Below are 14612 nucleotides of genomic sequence, written 5' to 3' on the forward strand. Positions count from 1 at the left end.
GTTTAAGAAAGAATTTTTTTACATACGTGTATGCGTTAACAATTGTTAGGATATTATGCGCAATTTTGCAAGAGTATATATTATGTGTAATTCGATTTTATATATATGGATGGTATAACCACGTACGTTTTATAATATACAATGTATTTTATACATTTACTGCGAATGAAAATACGTGCTAAATATTTACAAAACATAATTTTGGAAATTTCAATGTGGGGCGTGGGAACACGTACGTTGGTATAATCACTGACGTAAGAAAGCGCATGTATTATGTAGGTAGGTACCTATTTGGTGTAATAATAATACAATATGTCAAATTGTGTTTTGGTACCTATTTAAAACGAGTACATAATATATTTTTATTTATTTAATTTTTATAATGTTGCTAACAAATAAAACTATATATCCTATTGGGTATCATATAAGGAATATAAGGAATAAGTAATAATCAATATAAGGAACTATAAAGTACCAACACATGAAGTTACTTATTCATGAATAATCTATGAGATAATATATATAGGACATTCACGAATAATAAAAATATTATTATTTAGATTGCATAAGTATTAATTGACAATGTTTAGTAATAGATACACAAAGTCTTGATTAGTATCATAAATATTATCCACTCGGTATTAATCATTATAGTTACACAATGTCATATATTATAATATATACAACGTTAATAAGAAATAACTATATAACCTTAGTCCTTAAAACAGATTTTTAGTCACGCTTTTAAAATATCAATAAATAAAGCAAATGACCTTTAGAGTTATTACCTATTTACACGCAGTACGTTCTACAAACAAAATAATAGGAAAATAAAATCAAACCACATAACAAATTATGCTGTTCAATATTAAAAAAAAAACAGAGAAGTTGCTCTGCTGTATAGTAGAATTCGGGAGCAATTTGTCATTTATTAGGTTTAGGTAAATGTAATTTATGTGTTAAAAGACAATATTGGAGATCGACCCAATATTATGCTTATTGTGTATTTTTGATATTTTTAAATTGCTTTGAAAAAAAATTGTAAGGAACCAAGTATTACATTTTCAAGCTTTTTTGACAAAAAACAAACATTTTTATCAACAGTTATCACTTATCTATACATATAAAAATGAACCTCAATCCTTTGTCATCACTTGAGAACGTGAATTTAACGATTTGGCTGATTTTTTTTCATTGTGTTCGTAATTGTCGGGACAAGATTTCTAATTTTAGGCAAATCCACCGAAAAAGTAGGAAATTTGATGTCAAAAATACAACAGTGGCGCCAGCTGTCCAGCAAAAAAATTAACTAAATAATAATATTTTTTGTGTACTGTACGGTTTGGTTATGATTGAATATAATTATTTTAGACCTGCATAAATAATTATTATATTTGGTCAAAACCATATAACTTAGTAAAAATGGTATTACTAACGCTAATTTGTTGACTTATGTCCCAGGAACCTACTAATTCACATCATGAACAACGTGTTAATGAAATATTTGTATTTACGTATACTCCTCGAGGGGTCTGCAATCCACCGCAGATAGATTGCCTACTGCTCGCATAATCACAAGCGTGTCTCACGTGCAACGTCGGTCGGGATGGCCATAATATAATATAATCGAACGTGCTTGACTGACTCACTGACTGATCAACGTAGATCCTAAATAATGATAGCTTTGGGCTTGCAATTTTCATATTACCTTCGTACTACCATGTAAGCGTGTACTAAAAAAGCATCTTCAAAAATTCACATGTTATAAATAATGGTGTTTGCACAAGTATTTTGAGATTCAAGATGAACATTTTTAAGCTTTGTACACCATACACCGAATATTAAATAACGAATTTAACAAAGTTTGAATCATATGAAGTTGGTACATTTAACGGGCAACGAAGTGCACGAGATCAGCTAGTTGAAAATAAAACAAAAAAATTTAAAAATTTCAGATACCTAACTTTAAATTTCTGGAAGTTAGTCTAAATATTTTGAATATTGCATTGTGTAGATAAAAATATATTTTAAGTAATAGTGAAATGTTTTAAATTCCAGAAATTAATAATTTTTGAATTACAACAAAATACCTAACGAAAATTGTTTGAGGAGAAATCGTCATTTTGCGTTTTAGTATCTAATAATTTCGTCAAAATTTGAACTTCAATCTCTCATATAAAATGTACGATACTTTACGCTGTGTAGATGAGGATGAAAAAAAACGTCATCAGCATATATATAGAAAAAACGTTGACAATTTTAAATGTGTATAATAAATAAATAAGAAGTAGTAAACCTAAATTATGAAAAATAATATTATGTCTAAAAATATATGACAATATGAATATTCGTTGAAAATGTCAAGTCTCCATAGTTATTCATTATTGAGTTACAGTAAAAAAAAAAAAAACAGTATACAATTTGTCAGAAACTAATTTTGTGTAAAAACTACCACTTTTCCTAATTTTTATATTTTTGTTATTTCTGTTATTTTGAAAAGTACTGGGGAATTTATACTTTTGACCTATCAAAGTACCAACTAGATAGGATTTTCAACCAGAAACCAGACATTTCCACTATCAATGTTGAAGAGCAAAGCTCTTTTTCTAATTATAAAAAGTGTCTCCAGTTTTCATACAAAAAAAAAAGAAATACATCAATGTATACTGGTATACCTTAAAATTAGAATAAAATAAACAAAACATTTTCACTAAAAGTAACTCTCGACTCTCAAAAAAATTTTTTCATTCAAATAAATATACCACTGCACTGGAATACATCAGACCACCAAATCATTCGCTCCGTATAGTAACTATAGCAGTAGACTATAGAACTAGAAATATTCAATTAAGATTTAGGAACAAGGGCAATTCCGCGAAGCTAGATGTTTATTTTCACCGAGGCCCACCAGCAACTATAGTATAAATACATAATACAATATCTTAAGAAATATTAAATTCAAATTTAACATATCCATTACCTATGTCATTAAACAGTGGCCCACTCAAGTACACTCGACACTTACAACCTATTACACAGTAAAGTGACCCTCAATTTATTTATACTTGAAGTCTTGAAATGCTAACCATTAGTCTAATATAAGAATACCAAAGTCCCAAATATTATATATAAGTTTATAACTAGGTAGTAGGTATAAAATTAATTATTTGAATTAAATTTTACGTGCAAACTAGAACATTAAGTTTAAAATAATATACGTATTACATATACCTTTTATATTATACTAGCTGATCCCGCTGGCACTTCGTTGCCCGTTAAATGTACCAATTCTATATGACTCAAACTTTGTTCAATTCGTTATTTAACATTCGGTGTATGGTTTTCAAAATTTATCTTAACTTTTCTGTTGCCCGGAATAAAAATTCTGATTCGCAGCAGTATATTATCAGGTAGGCAATCTACTTGAGGTAGATCACGGACCCCGTGCTGTTTGTACGTAAGTGTATGATTTAACTCTAAAGTATCAAAATTGTACCAAGTCTGTCATTTTTACTTAATTCCACCTACGGAGGATTAATATAATCAATTGATACAAAATCCTAACGCAACCGTACTAAAATCCGATGAATAAAAAAAACAAATTTAACACTTTTTAAATTAGCCTATCTTCTTCCCAGAGGTCTAATCTACACACAAACATTCATTTTTATCTATACTAATATATAAAATGATAGCGTTTGTTTGTATGTTCGGGATAAACTCCGAAACTACTGAACCGATTTCGAAAATTCTTTCACCAATACAAAGCCACATTCTTTGTGAGTGTCATAGGCTAATTTAAAAAAGGAAGTGATCACCCCCGGTAGGTGCTCAAACAGGAATTTTGAGATTTACGATAGACATTTTTGTTTTTTACTGGTTGCTATGGGTCATATTATATTATATAGATAAAAATAATTGTATAGACGTTGTTGTTGTTTTTGGCCATGTCGCCAGGTGTGCACTTAGGAGGTCATAACTCCGGAACCACTTATCCCACAGCGTACAAACTTCACAAAAACCATATACATATCAATCTTAATATGTCCTGAAATTTTTATAGAAATCGGTTTGGTGGATCTTGAGTTATAAAATTTATTCAAAATGTACACTTATTTATATATATATATATATATATATATATATATAGATAGATATTATATATTATATAATATAATATATTTTTTTATCTGTATGTTTTTAACCCTAGAATATTAAAACTTTATTACCGTTCATCAAAACTACGAATATAGTTAATAGTGTTATTCCTTTAATCAAAATTTCTTGTCAATTGTACGTGTTATTTTTCAGTACTTATACCTAGTTGAAACTTAAAACGACATCATGAGTTTTGCGGAATGGAACGGTCAAGCAAGCAATAAGACGATATCAGCAAGATAATGTAGGTACCTACTTTATCATTAATGATACTTAACAATAATTACTGTCGGAAAGTAGAAGAGCGTACGAAAATCATGCTAAAAATAATCAGTATATAGGTACCTATAAAATGATTAGTGTGCGTTGAATTTGTGAATGGTTAGCAACTTAGTGTTATAACTTATAGCCTATAGGTAGCATATAGGATTAAATTTAAACTTAAAAATGAATATTTTATTTTATGTACCTAGTCATATTAAGATACTTTAGTTATTTTTATTGACTCCTTCCACCCTGCAATTATTATATTATATTTTTTTCTTCATAAACCAATAAATTAAACTTACTTTAATTAATGATTCTACAGTAGGATTATCCATCAAAGTTTTCAAAAATATTATATCAGTCTCTTTGGCCTTTACATGATAATTGATTTCGTCCATATTATCGCGGACATGTTGGAATGCAGCTGTAACAATCAAAATACAGATTTTAAAATTAATGATTAGGTAAATAATAAAATATGTAGGTATAAATGATTGCATATATAACAGTCTTCAGATAGTTTCTATTATATAGGTAATACATGTTATAATTGTGTATTCTTAAACAAATTCCTGGGTACACAACTTTTTCACGTAGCTGACAATAATAAATACCTTATCATAAAGTAAAAAAAAAATGTTATTGCTTCGCTCAAAATAAATATTTTCTCTAAGCCCTCATTATGAAAATTAAGTACAAGTACCTTGTACCTACATAAAGTTCTGGGTGGGGCGGCGGAACGGTCGATTTTAAAAATAGGTTTTCTCATTAATGGTTTAAGATAAGAGTGCTCACTAAATAATAAATATTTATAGTTCAAAAACAATAGGTATACGCCATTTTGTAAACAACGTACTTTTATAATCGTTTTTCAAACATACCTAACGATATATGGCAGTTTTGCGTCTTAAAGTTAATTCTGTATTAATTTAAATTTGCAAACTTAATAACAGTATGCATTAAGAAGATAGCATTAATATTTCTAGAGATAATGTTTTTTTTTAATAACTGGCATGTTTTGTACTTCATTTGATTATAATTATAATTTATTTTGATAAATACTTTTCCGTTATCCTGACTACCATCCCGATGCCGTGACTTAGATCATGTACCTACTATGTATGTAGCCATATACACGTACACGTACATATCTTTATATTAGATTTGATGTCAAAATGACTGAAAAGCTAGAGCATTGGTTATCATTGTGCATTATAAGGTTCATTCACAGATCAAAATATATTCGTTATGGCATCAAGAATATTAGCTTGATGGCTACATAGTATATACTATGTACATACAAATACATACTATCCATATAGTACGAGATACATGATCTAAATGTCTCGACTTTCCAGCGAAAATAAGACTAACATATTTGGGGTTCCGCTAAATGGAAAAAAAATCATAGGGGAACCAGACACCATCATTTTGAGTCCTATCGCCAGGAGTTAATCTGGAGACAAACATCGATATTTATAATTTTAGATTCTGAGCGAAGAGATGAATGTATTGATTTTACAATAATGCGTGTTTTTATTTTTTTATTTATCACCTTTTAGGACAGTCAAATTGCTTGGATTTCCTTCAACAGTAACTTTTCTGATAGGAAAGTGAATCTAGTTGGTACTTTGGGGGGTCAAAAGTAAATATTTGCCAGTAGTTTTCAAAAGCGGCGTGACAAACAAAAGAAAAATTAAGGAAAAACGGGAATTCTTACGCAAAATCTGTTTTCGAGAAAATCGATTTTGGTTTTTGGTGTAACTCTAAAACAAATTACCGTAGGTACATGAAATTTTGACTGAATGTGTTTATATTATCATTTTCTATACACCATAACATTTTCCAAATATTTTGACTTTTTTTAAACTATTACGGATATTTTCAGTTTCCATTTTTTTTAGTTTTTTTTCTACAAAATATCAATACAATTTTATTTGTTGGGTAAAAAAGCTTGAAAATTTAATAGAAGGCTTCTAGGTTATTGTTACAATGACATTTAAAAAATATTAAAAATCCTTAGTCACAGTTTTTATTTATAAGCATTTAAAGTTCAAATATTGACAAAATACGGAAAAATCACGAAAATTAGAAAATTATTTTGAGTTGAGAATTCATAAAAATTTTTCTTTTTCAATCTAAGATTTGAAAATGTAATACAAGATTATCCATGAGTTTATGTACCTTTATCAACAAAAAAAAATGTCTACAAGAAAGTTAAATTAAATTTTTACGAGCGTTTGAAATTTATATTTTTACAACATTTCATATTCACTCGATTTCTCATGTAACGATTAACTATCTTGTTGTATGACTGTAGATACTTGAAAATTTCACTGAATGTTTATATTATCATTTTCTATACAATTTGAAAATAATATGACTCTTTTTGAGTTGTTTACGGGCATTGTCAGTTCTAAATTTTTTTAGTTTTTCTTTCTATAAATAAATTTTTTTTGTTGGGTAGAAAAGCGTGAAAATTGTATGCAAAGCTCCTGATATATTGTTACATTAGCAGTTGAAAAATTTTGAAAATACATGGACACAATTAATTTAAAAGCATTTAAAGTTCAAATGTTGACAAAATTTATCAAATTTAAAATGTAATAATTATTTTGTAGTTAAAAATTTATAGAATGTTCAACTTTTGTAGCTAAAGATTGAAAATTTAAAACAAGGTTCCACGTAAATAAGTAAATATATAAATTACTTTATTCACAATAATATCATAAGTAATATCATAGGCTGATTGGTCATTTTCGCCCAGAATCGTTTTTCTTATACAACGATATTATATCATTGAATTCAAATTTAACATCATCCATTACAGTGACCCACTTGTAACCTACTGTACAGCAGAGCGACATCCACTTATCCACCTTTTAATAATTTAATTATAACATATTTTTTGTCACGCCTGCACCTAAAGTTTAGTTTTCTATAGTGGTTGAAGCGTTGGAAAGCGGCCTTTTTCCGTCCAGCGGGTGGTAAAGTGAAAATCCCGAAAAGTGCTGGGCGCACATATCACGCGTATTCCCTGCACAACCAGACACTGAAATCTATACCACGGTCTTTACGAAACATAAACTTTTGGTTACATCTTATATTCATATTATAACTTCTATACATGACGCTTAAAATAAATAAACCAAATCGTTTCTTTCATGAAATTGTTTTCGTAGAATAGTTTGGTTATTACATAGATCTCTGCATTAACTTTGCCGTGATTGATGAAGGCAGAGGCGTGACAAAAAATAGTATGTGTGGCTCGTTAGGAAAGGCAAATTCAGTCTTGGACGAAATGCGGCCCTCGCCTGCGGCTTGTGTCGCACACATCACCCGCGACTGAAATAGCCTAAATAGCATTTAAAAGTTTTATTTTACTTCAGATAGGCAAATAATATCTACTATCTACTAAATAAAAAATATAAAATATTACAGGTAACATTCAAAATGTAGTAGACAATTTTATAATCCAAGGTTAACTTTAGATTACAAACAATTCCAGAAAGTTTAGACCATGAACCAATATAAATAAATATATGTATAAATATTAGTTTAAGACTGGGTTATTTTATCTTGAATTTCACACCACTCTCAAATACTTTTTTTTAGCGAGTACGAATAATGTTGTTTTTATAAATAGCCTAGTTATACTTATAAAGTTATAACTAATAGCCATTATATACAGTTCCATTGTCATCTCTTCAGTTATTTGTCACCTTAATGAATAATGCAATTTTTCAAATGTATAGAATTTTGATTACAACTCAAATATGTTAAGGTTACCTTTCATCTCGTGATTATTGTGTAAATACCAAATCGTTATTTCATTTTAAGATAAATTCATCAAAACTACAAAAAGAAAATTAACGGAAATGATTTTGACGCATATAACAATACCTAATCACTAATCACTAATCACAAAACACAGTGCACACTACAGAATACTGATGAGAGTGCCTGCAGAGACTTTATATTCATATAGTATTATAGTATAGGTACCTTTACCTATAGGCTATAACACCTATATGTTTAAACACAGACACAGAAACACTTAAGTGTTATCTGTAAGTAATTGTTGTCAAATAATGTTTATACAAGAATAATAAGCAATAACCGTAATCATATTACGTTACAAAACCATATTATTTGAAGGCTTGAAGCTAGGATAGGCCTAGGTACCTGTAATCTGTACCTACTACCTATATTTATATAGGTACGTAAACGTAATAATATGTAGATTGTAATTTATAGATTGGTACCGTAAAACAGTATGACTTGGAATAATATTCTTCAATACGTTCCGTAAACATTTCGTTCTCATAAAAATGAGTTATTTATCTAATTATTTATCATGAATACGCCTACCTATGTGAGCTGTGATTCAACCAAAATGTAATAAAAATAACCGATTTTACAACGCGTAAATTAAGAGCTACTAGAGTCGTTGTTTGACTTCAAAATGCAAGGTATTGTTATTTTTTAGTGAATCCATACCGTATTTGGAAATAATATTTTTTGCATTTTACAGAATTGTGTTTATTTGTAAAATATGTCGTCACATCGATAAAGATACATTTTTAAGTTCAAAAATATTTTTCACTTAACCACGAGCAAAAACTGTATTTTGTAAGAAAAATTATTGTTTAAAAATAAATAGATGTATCGAAAAATATATCGAATCAATGAGTAAAATTCTATAACATGTTTCCTACCTACATTAATATATCTATTAAATTAATTAAAAATAGTAAAAATAAGGTTTTTAATACTTTAATTTTTTTTAAATAATTGTAACGATTCAAGTGAACCGTACACAAAGGACTCATTCTGTATTTGAAAAAACAGACGACCAAACACCTCGAAGACTTGGAGCACTTTTTATTTTTTGCCTTAATTTACTCAAATTTTTTTTAGATTCTGAGCGAAGCGATTAATGTATTGATTTTACAATGATGTGTGTTTTTTTTATTTTTTTTTTTATATTAGCATATTCTATACACCATAACATTTTCCAAATATTTTGATTTATTTTGAGCTGTTTCGAACTTTTCATTTTTTTTAGTTATTTGTCTACAAATATTAATAAAATTTTATTTGTTAGGTAAAAAAGCTTGAAAATTTAATACAAGACTCCTACTATATTGTTACAATGACATTTGAAAAATATTAAAAATCCTTAGTCACAGTTTTTATTCATAAGCATTTAAAGTTCAAATCTTGACAAAATACGGAAAAATCACGAAAATTAGTAAATTATTTTGAGTTGAGAATTCATAAAAATTTTTCTTTTTTAATCTAAGATTTGAAAATGTAGTACAAGATTATCCATAAGTTTGTCTACCTTTATCAAAAAAAAAATGTCTATAAGAAAGTTAAATTAAATTTTTATGAGCGTTTGAAATTCATATTTTTACAACACTTCATATTCACTCGATTTCTCGTGTAACGATTTTCTTATCTTGTTGTAATTAAAAAACGTATGACTGTAGATACTTGAAAATTTCACTGAATGTTTATAATAGCATTTTCTATACACGATAAAATTTTGAAAATAATTTGACTCTTTTTGAGCTGTTTACGGACATTGTCAGTTCTAAATTTTTTTAGTTTTTTTTTCTACAAATATCAATAAAATTTTATTTGTTTGGTAAAAAAGCGTGAAAATTTAATGCAAGGCTCCTGATATGTTGTTGCAATAGAAATTAAAAAATATTAAAAATACATAGGTACAATTTTTCTTTTATAAGCGTTTAAAGTTCAAATTTTTACAAAATTTATCAAATTTAAAAATCAATAATTATTTTGTAGTTAAAAATTTATAAAATGTTCAACTTTTGTAGCTAAGGATTGAAAATTTAAAACAAGGTTCCACGTAAATAAGTAAATACATAAATTACTTTATTCACAATAATATCATCAAATATACTTAGTAATATCATAAGCTGACTGACAGTTTTCGCTCAGAACTGTTTTTCTTATACAATGATATTATATCATTGAATTCAAATTTAACACCATCCATTACAGTGACCCACTTGTAACCTATTATACAGCAGAGCGACATCCACTTAACACCTTTTTATTCTTGGAACTGCTTGACGTTTGGTGATTTTTTACGGAATTTAACTATCAATAACGATAATATTACCTGTTAGAGAAGGTAAAAGGTCAAAACGTTCCAAGTCATCCAAATTGACGGTAGTTTATAATCCATTAGGCTAAGTAATCTACTAAATATGTCAATTTCTCACACCACAAATACGAATACACAAATTCGGAGACTCCTAAAGTACATAAATTATACATTGTGCGATTTTTTTGTCTAGACGTCGGTAATGGTTCGATTATTATTAGTCAATAGTTTGCAACTATTTTGTTAAAAGAACTGGAAAAAATCATTTATTTTTATTATTGTGTATTTGAGTTAAAGGATTCGACGATTACAAACGACACATAGACTAATATGTCACTGGAGAGTGGAGATATTATTGTCTTTGGTTGTATAGTGTATATTCGTATTACGAGGGAAATTTAGCAAGGATTTATATTGAAGTGTGATGTACCATCGTACAGTGTTCAACCAATTTGGTAAATAATTATTTAAATGAAATAACACGTACTTGCGAATACCGATATAATTACCAAGATATTATTTATTGAACGAAATAATTTATATTTAAACACGCAACAGATACGTATAAAATAAACGTATTATTAAAATTACAAATGAAAGAGAGTTTGAATACAAATGTGGATGCTCGGAATAAAGAAATGCTAATAGAAGTTTTGTAAGAGGTTCTGGCCAGTAACGCACGTATCACTCACTTGATCAACTGTATGCGACTGACTTACCACCCGACGTGACTGTGGAAACGGACCGTCCGCCCCTTTGGAATGCGCTGACCAAGCTGGGATGATCACATTGACTATCGTGAGAACCGATTAATTGGTCTCACACTCGATATACCCTGAGTCAACACATTCGTATGTTATATACACATATGGCTTACCACGCATATATTTACTTATGCATGCATAATGCATAATATACAACAATATAAAATATTAAATTAAATTAAAGCGAAATTCGAATTCAAATACAATAATAAGATTGTAAAATCTATAAAAATGTTATTTTGATTTTGTATATCCACAAAAAAACGAAATAGATTATGTTCAATACAAGTTTATACGATTATACGACTATATATACTTGTCTGTCGTAGTAGGTAATAGTATAATAATACGTTATGGTTACACAATTCAAACACCCACGTTTAATAGATCCTGTACGTTATACGATACATCTTTGATACATTTACGACTTACGTAGAAAAAATATAATTATTCTTTTAATAATTTTAATTGTACATTTTTATACATTTCAGTACCTACCTATGTTTTTAACCACTCATTGTCGGGCCCGCCAATATATACTGTTAATACAATTGTTATTCTTTTTATTGTTCCTACCATGAAGTTTGAAATTTACTCGAAATAGGCGAAAATAAAAATATGCATACCTATTACCTACCTACTTACTATTCGCTTCAAAAATACACACTAGCCAAATCTGTAATTAGATTGCGTGACAAGGAACATACTTCCATATACCTACCTCCCTGAACCAATACAGAATTTGGAAATTGTAATATTTTTAAAATATTACAATTTTCTAAATATAATTTGCATGTAGCTGCTATAAAGATCCTAAGGTCCTGAACGCATTTATGCGACGATGGATACAAAATTGTAAATTTTTTTGTTCAAAAATAATACCGTTGTCGTGGATCTTGTGCGACGAAACGTGATCGACGCTGGCCATGCTGGCCAACAATTCACGTCGGTCTGACTTGTTCCTGACGAAGAACACCATCTCGCACACGACGTCACCAGGGATGCGCACGAATATGATTATATAATATCGAACAGGACCGCGCCGAAACGTCGGTCGTAAGTAGTGAACGACACTTGCGGCGGCGTGTACGATATGCGCGCCACGGCGAACGTGCACCGACTACTTTCTGGTTTCTACCTACGAACGGACTTGCGCCCGAACACGGCGGCGGCGGCGGCGGCGATGAATAATAACCGAACCGAACCGAAAAGCGACCGTGCGCGTACCGGGGTGCGTGCGTGTGCACACCACGTAGACGTAGTCGAGCGTCGTCGTCGTCACCGGTTGTGCGTGTGCGTGGTTGCGCTCGGGTGGTGTGTGGTGACCGTGTGTGAGAAGTGGCGGTGAAGAAAAAAAACCGGTGAAACCGAGCGCGGCAGACGAGCGCTGCTCCCCGCCGCGCCCGGCCCCGTACAGGACTTGTACGTAGTTGACCGCCTCAGCCGGTTTGGCGGGATCTACGCTGCCGCCGCTGAATGCTGATCGTTTCTCGAGACTTCGACCACGACGGCGTGGCGGCGGCTGGCGTTCGTCGTCGCGATGCGCACGCCCGCAGCCGAGAGAAAGGATTGAGGCGGGTCCCGCCGTCATTTGAACGACTATATTAGATTTTGAACAGGGTTTTAACGGTTTACAAATATTTTCTACAATGAAATTCGCGCCATTTAAGTACAATTTTGATAATCATTCCGATTTATTATTATATTATACTATTTGGTTGACACCTACGGAAACGAACGAAAACAATTTATACTTAAGGTATACTTTTAAAGAAGAATCCGTATATTAGTTCTAAGCCCAAGTAGGTACCCAACGGAATGGAATTAATATAAGGAAATATTTTGACGGATTCCGAAGCGTTCGTACGTACATTTTCTATATTAGGTATGGTTCTAAATTATATAGTCATTTTATTATTCACCGTGTCACGTATAACCTATTATATATAATTAATTGTTACTGTAAAATATATTTTAAGAATATTAAATAATTTGTATTTATTTAAAATATTTTGGTACGTTTTGAGAAATTTATTGACTTTTGACATGTTCAACTTTTTTTTTGTTTTGTCAATTAAGGTTACCACTTTTTTTCTGTCAAAAAGCTTAACAAATGACAACTGACAAGGTTCCTATTTTTATAACTTTATAAGCGTTTGAAGTTACCAATTTTAACGTAATTAGATATGTAACCGAAAAATAATAATTTTTCTCAAGTAATTTTAGTTATTTTGTTGTAACTAGTAATATTGAAATAAATATTAAGAGGACGCTACACCCTGACACTCGCATTGCGTTGTCTCAGTCATAAAAATGTAAAACATAGCAAAAACTGTTTTGCGCGGGAAAGAATCGAGAAGGCAACAGTCATAACTCATAACTAAGAAACGAAATTTTCACCACATAATAAGGAGTTCTTTGGCTGTGAAATATCGTTTTTATTTTTTCGATATTGGAACTACAAAAACTAACCTGTACAAAGACATAATAATTCAATATCTTGTTTGTGTAAAATGTTAAGAAAATTAGAGATTGCATAAGGCCACGAAATCTGGGTTAAGAAAATTAAAAATATGATAATCTTAAACATAAAATATAAATATAATAATATATATAATATTATAATACTTTTTAAATATTGTTTACTTGACTTAATAGTTGTATGATAGAGTATTTTAACACGTTATCGCTGCATATTATTTATACAAACTATATTGTATATATCATACATTATATTAATATTATCTTCAATACGCCGATGAGCGGATATGCAGATTCTTGTTCAAGATTATATTCTTTAAACCTCGTAGTTTTATTATTATAAATTATAATACACCATCAACACTGCTGCTGAACCGAGTACAGCAAGTGAAATAAAAAATAATCGTCTGAACTCAGCAGACGGTATCGTCGTCTTTGCAGTCCAAACCCGATATCGTATAACTACCGGTGTTCTCGTTTTTCTGTTTTCAAACTGTCCGCTAGCTCTTTTGACACCGTAAATGTACACTGCGCAAGTATAATGTTAAAACAATGTGTGCATTGTGCGTGTATTATTTGCGAATAGAAAAGCACGCGGCTAGAGTTCGGCCAGAAAGTATCTATTGGCTCAAAGAATTGCATGCTATGATAAATTACATATTTATATATATGTACATTGTACATATTTAAATTAATATTTAAAACCCCGGTCGATTTATCATAAACTATTAATTAGTAATTATTAATTAACATTTTATCATTGTGACAATAAATTCTTAGTAGGTACCTACACAATATAATAT

The 14612-nt window shown here is 29.9% G+C and overlaps 1 protein-coding gene across 1 annotated transcript in view; it reads right to left on the reverse strand.

Annotated features, from left to right (window-relative positions):
• Positions 1–12464, reverse strand: part of LOC132934606 (protein PALS2) — a 28563-nt gene extending 16099 nt beyond the window's left edge. Inside the window, exons 1-2 of the mRNA XM_061000940.1 lie at positions 12211–12464; positions 4728–4849 (exon numbers count right to left, since the gene is read on the reverse strand). Of these exons, the coding sequence (XP_060856923.1) occupies positions 4728–4849; positions 12211–12307 (219 nt within the window). The 5' untranslated portion in view covers positions 12308–12464. The remainder of the gene's footprint in view (positions 1–4727; positions 4850–12210) is intronic.
• Between the last annotated feature and the right edge of the window lie 2148 nt (positions 12465–14612).

This window comes from Metopolophium dirhodum, chromosome 1 (genome assembly GCF_019925205.1).
Source record: "Metopolophium dirhodum isolate CAU chromosome 1, ASM1992520v1, whole genome shotgun sequence".
Lineage (NCBI taxonomy): Eukaryota > Metazoa > Arthropoda > Insecta > Hemiptera > Aphididae > Metopolophium > Metopolophium dirhodum.